Source organism: Dipodomys ordii, unplaced genomic scaffold (genome assembly GCF_000151885.1).
Source record: "Dipodomys ordii isolate 6190 unplaced genomic scaffold, Dord_2.0 Scaffold13, whole genome shotgun sequence".
In the NCBI taxonomy this organism is placed as follows: Eukaryota; Metazoa; Chordata; class Mammalia; order Rodentia; family Heteromyidae; genus Dipodomys; species Dipodomys ordii.
Genome location: NW_012267229.1, coordinates 22,768,664 through 22,774,153, shown reverse-complemented (window position 1 = coordinate 22,774,153; position 5,490 = coordinate 22,768,664). Strand labels below are relative to the sequence as shown.

Below are 5,490 nucleotides of genomic sequence, written 5' to 3'. Positions count from 1 at the left end.
CCCCCCCCCCCCCCGGGAGCTTTCCCTTGGCCTTATCTTAGCTGAAGTCCTTAAATGCTTCCTACTTCATCAATGGAGGTAGAGTAGAGGGCTGGGCCTCCTCTGGACCCCACTACCTCCCAGATGCCTTCAAATAGCTCAGGACAAGAGGAAGGAAGTGGCCCACCGCCAGATGCAGGGATCTGTCCTAGGCCAGGCTACCATCTCCATTTACCTAGATAACCCTCAGGGCCTCTGAACTGCTCCATCTCCTGTCTCTGCGAGGTGCAGATCTGCTTTGTCACTGCCCACAGCTTCCCTGCTACCTTCTTGATCAACCCCTCTTCTACCAGACCCAACCTTCAGACTCCTTTGGCACCCTGCACTTCCCCCAACTCCCCACACAACCCCCGGCCCTCCCAGAACCTGGCCCCTTGGCCTCCCTCTCCTTCCCCAACTGCTCCAATCTATCCTTAGATGGTCCCAGGTCCCCGGGTTCAGGACAGGCATTTTCCATGGCTCCAAACCTCCATATGACTCCTATCACATGGTTGGGACTAAATAAAAGATTTTACCTCCATATGACTCCTATCACATGGCTGGGACTAGATAAAAGATTTTTAAAAAACTATTTTTGTACAGGCTATTCCTGCCGACTTGTTAAAAAAAAACAATTCTAACCATGCTAAAGAATGTACAGCAACAATACATCTCTCTCCCTCTTCTCCATCTGCAGTCTGGCAGCTCTGCACCTCAAAGACCACTGCTACTTCCTGTGTTTCTCCCAGAACTCTCCTGGCTTGTACTAAGAGCCCCTGTAAATCTCTAAGCCTTCTCTTGTCCTTTTTGGGGGGATGGTATCTGATTTATGTATCCCAGAATTCACAATCCTCCTGTCTCAGCATTGCAGGTGCTGGGCCACATCACCTCAAGCTTGCTCCCCCTTCTCCTTTTTCCACTCCTTAGTCTATCTGAAAGAGCCTCACATGCCTGCTGTTCTTTTTAAACATCTGTGCAGTATTTCACTGTACGGCAAGGCTGTAACTCATTTACTCACTCCTCTCCCCAGGGGTAGCTGGGTTATTTCCACTGATATTTCTTACTTGGATCAACTATGCTGCAGTAGATATCCTTGCACATACTTCTTAGTGCTCAAGTCCAAGTGTAACTGCACAATAGTCTCCAGACCCTTACAAGTATGATAGATGCTGTCCAAGTTTACTTTGTTACACATTGTAATTACCAAGTCCTTGTCTTCACTCCGGTGGAACTGTGGCCCTGGACAAACAAGTCCAGTCCATCCCTATCCAGCCCCAGCCCCCCAGGGCCTCATAAGTGTTGCCAGACCTTACAGGAAATAAATCCTGAGTGTAACAGACAGGGCCAATGCTACACCCAGAGCCCTCCCTGCTTTTGTCAATCAGCAAGACAATGGAATGGGAAGGGAAGGGATCCTACAAGATATGGTCCCAGGTCTTTGAGCTCCAAAATTCCCAAATCCCCAGGAGCAGCTACTGATGGATTATCTGACTTAACCCACTTCCACCTTATCCAGTGCTGGATCTAAAAGGATGAACCAGGCTGTGGACATGTTCAGGCTACTGACAAAGATAGTTCATTGGTGGCCATGAAATAGAAAACAGATTCCCCAACACCGCTCCCCCCCTCCCCAGCAGCCTTGATAGTCTCACCCAAGGTTACTAGTGATTTGAGCAACTAGTTAAAGGGCTTCTTCCTGAGCTCCAACCCCAGGGGTCTGTGATTGGGACTGCTTGAGGATCCCAGCCCCCCTGCCCACCCCTCAGCTTCATGGAGACCAAAAAAAAAAACCTCTCAAGGCCAGCTAACCCTGTAGCTTCTAAATGGGGTGGCAGGACCTGGCCAGGGCAAGGGGACAGTGCCATATTCCATTAGAAACAGTGAAAGGGATGGAAAGCCAGAGAGAAGAGAAGAGCAAAGAAAGCAGGAGGAGGGAGAGGGAGAAGAAGGGAGGAAGGATAGAAAGAGAGGGACAGAAAACATCTCACAGTAAACTAGGCATGGTTGCTCATGTCTGTAATGCTAGCCACTTGAGAGGTAGAGGTAGAAGGATTTGGGTCTGAGGCCTGCCCCAAGGTGGACAGGAGGAGGAACTTACCTTAAAATCACTAAAGCTTTCCTCAGGTTTTTCTTTATGTGTGGGCACATGAGTAATAGTTCACCTACTTTCTTTTCTGGTTGCAATCATATTTATTTCTCTACTGGTCTACTTTATATAGATTGTGATGATTACAGATAGTATATACTTACTGAATTACCAAACTGCACTTCATAACAACTGTTATCTCTGTTTAAAGTAGGTTAAAACTGATATGTTGAATTAATAGTTCTTTGTACAACTACTTAAAGATAAAAACAAATACATTTAAATGTAAAAAAACTAAAGCAACAGGGGTTTCAGGTAAGGCCCTGAGTTCAAGTCCCAGTACAGAGAAAGAGAGAGAGAGAGAGAGCCAGCTTACAGTAAGAGACAGAAATGCCAGGGACACACAGAAAGGCAAGATGGAGAGAGGGAGGAAGGGGGAGGACAAGGAGGAAGAGACTCAGGCTGGAGGACAAAGCAGAAGGCCTCCTGTCTAAAGGAGGGGACAGGGCAGGGAAGGTTCTCAGAGCTGCTCGCACTCACTGCGAATCTCGGCCGTGGCATACTTGGGGATCATTGAGTCGGTGGTGAGCTCAGGGTGCAGGATGCAGCCATGGGTGTAGGCGTCCATGGGCAGAGCGTCCAGCAGCTCCCTGTACTGCAGCACCCGGGCATGCTGTGGGCTGCCAGCCTCGGGCATCAGGGCCACCACGTGCTCTGTGGGATATTGCCAAAGGCTGGGCCAGGTCCTCAATTGGCCCTGCCTCAGCCACCCACCCTTAGCATCCCAGAACCCCAAATGTCACACCCAGAGGGTCCCAGGCACCCTCATTCCCAGAACTGGGACTGGTTAACTGGATGTAAGAATCTCACAGACTTTTCTACCCAGGCAGGCTTCAAACCATGATCCTTAAATCTTAGCCTTCTGAGTAGCTAGGATTGCAGGTGTGAGCCACCATTGCTCAACATAATGCATCCTCCTCCTCCTCCTCCTCCTCCTCCTCCTCCTCCTCCTCTTCATCATCATCATCATCATCATCATTATTTTATAGTACAAGCCATCCTGCCGGGCCCCTCTCAGGGGCTGCCTGAGTCTCTGCCACCAGCAGCCAATCCTGAGCCGGTCAAAGGCCAAGGGGCAGGAGAGGATACAGGGTCTCCCGTAAGGTTCTGGGGTCTACAGCGTTCTTGGATGGCTGGTACTATGTCTGTGGGGTCCCTAGGAGTCTGGTCCCAGCTATGGTTACAGGGCACAGGGGGCTGGGGGACCTCCCAGAGGGTCTGTGTCTCCAGGCCTTCTGGGGACTGGAGCTACAGCCTCCTTCCAGAGCCTGGGCCATGTCCTTCTCCCTGCAGTCCAGGCAAGTGGGGGGGGGGCACTAGACTTGCAGCAGTCCTTACCACTCTGAGATTCTTGGGGGACATCTGACCCCTGCCTGTACTCCGGGGAACCTTTTATTTGGGGAGGGATAATGGGCCTCACCCAAGGCCCAGTGGCTTTCTAAGGCTCAAAGGCCGGGTGTGAGCCTGTGGGGTCCCCGTGGGGCCGCTGTCCCGCCCGGCCGGGCGGCCCTGCGCACGCGCGCATGCGCGATACCTCCGGTGAAGGTGCGCTCCACGTAGTCGATGATCTGGTCGTAGTCGCTGATGATGTTGTCCCGGTGGATGATGACCGGCACCTCCTCGCCCAGGTTGAGCCGCATGAACCAGGGCTCCTTGTGCTCGCTCTGCGGCAGGCTCACGTCCCGCTCCTCGCACGCCAGCCCCTTCTCGGCGATCACCAGCCGCACCTGCAGGCGCCAGGGTCAGAGCGGGGACGGCAAGGCGGGCGGACACGGTGGGGGACACTCTGCCCGGGTGGGGCGGGGCGTGTGGGGAGGGAGGTCAGAGGTCACACACAGGAGGGCACACTGTTGCTTTCAGCCCGTTCTCGGTCACGTGGGTGGGGGGTTATGTGTCCCAGGGGCAGGTGCTGGGTGGGGAGGAAGGACGGGCACCCCTGCAGTGGCCTGGTGGTTCACGGGGCTGGGTTTTATAGGTGTGTAAGTTCCCTGAGCTTTCTCTCAGTTTCCTGGCTGGCAATAGAACCACCCACTGTCTGGCACCTAGGATCCTGCTGCACCACTCAGCCTGGCCTGCAGGCCTGGATCTGACTAAGAAAGCCCCAGAAATGCGCACCACCCTCCCAATCTAGAGTGCAATCCTCAGATTATCTGGGGGAACAAAGCATAGTAATGTTACAGCTTGAAGATGACATCTCCCTGCCACACCGGCTCCTCAGGGACCCTGGAAGCTCTGTGTGTTCCCAGGCTTTTGTGCTAGTACTAGGGCTTGAACTCAGGGCCTGGGTGCTGTTTCTTAGTTTCTTTGCTCAAGGCTGGCTCTCTATTACTTGAGCCACGGCTCCATTTCTGTCTTTTTGGTGGTTAAGTGGAGATAAGAGTCTCACTTTCCTGCCCAAGCTAACTTCAAACTACAACCCTTAGATCTCAGCCTCCTAAGTAGCTAGGATTACTGCCCGATATTTGGGGAGCTTTTGGGAACACGAGGAGGCAGTGCTTGCCTAGAGCAAGTGGGTCCCTAGGAGTGACTTTGCAGGCTGTGTCTCATCCCTTGTCCCTTCTGTCTCTGCTTCCTGTCTGCCATGAGGTGAACAGCCTCCTTCACACGACCTCCCCACCCTCCACCATGATGTCCTGCCTTACACAGGCCTTGAAGCGAGGAGCCAGGGACCATGGGCTACACCCTCTGAAACCATGAGCCACAAATACCACCCCCTGCCCTTTAAGCTATTTGTCTCACTTGTTCAACATAGCAGTGCTGACATAACTAACAGGTACGTGCAATCAATAGGACCCATTCTAGTCTCCAAATGCCTACCAGCTGATTGCCCAGCCAGCAGTGTTTCCCTATTTTCTTTAATGAGAAGACTAAAGCCCAAGGAGGTCAGGCAACTTACCTGAAGTCAAACAGCAGTTCCACAAGGAACTTAAAATAAAAGTGATCATTCCCAACTTCTACTCAGTATACTCTCTTCCCTGAGTACTCTGGAGAGTCCTGATTTGCCCCCTCCTGAGAGGCTCTTGTGTCTCTAGGGAGCTCCCAACAAACACTTGTGATGGAATCTGCCAGCCTCAAAACTGGGCTGTAAGATGATGAGATCCCACCTTCCAGTTGTCTCCATCTGTCCTTCCATGCATTTCAATTGTGCCAACCTCAGACCCTGTCCCAGGTCCCTAGCAAGGTGTGGCAGGGCCTCTATTCCTAGAGGCTCGATGGGGAGGGAGGAGGGAGGAAGGAGGCAGGCATCCCTGTGAGGCAAGGGCTTATTCTCCAACATCCCGTCCCCAAGCCCTCCTGAGGTACCAGCCTCAGGACCAGGCACCCCA

General features: G+C 52.6%; 1 protein-coding gene across 1 annotated transcript in view; it reads right to left on the bottom strand.

Annotated features, from left to right (window-relative positions):
- Nucleotides 1–3,894, bottom strand: part of Gdap1l1 (ganglioside induced differentiation associated protein 1-like 1) — a 10,719-nt gene extending 6,825 nt beyond the window's left edge. Inside the window, exons 1-2 of the mRNA XM_013010834.1 lie at nt 3,699–3,894; nt 2,645–2,818 (exon numbers count right to left, since the gene is read on the bottom strand). Coding sequence (XP_012866288.1) covers nt 2,645–2,818; nt 3,699–3,804 — 280 coding nt within the window. The 5' untranslated portion in view covers nt 3,805–3,894. The remainder of the gene's footprint in view (nt 1–2,644; nt 2,819–3,698) is intronic.
- Nucleotides 3,895–5,490: the final 1,596 nt, after the last annotated feature.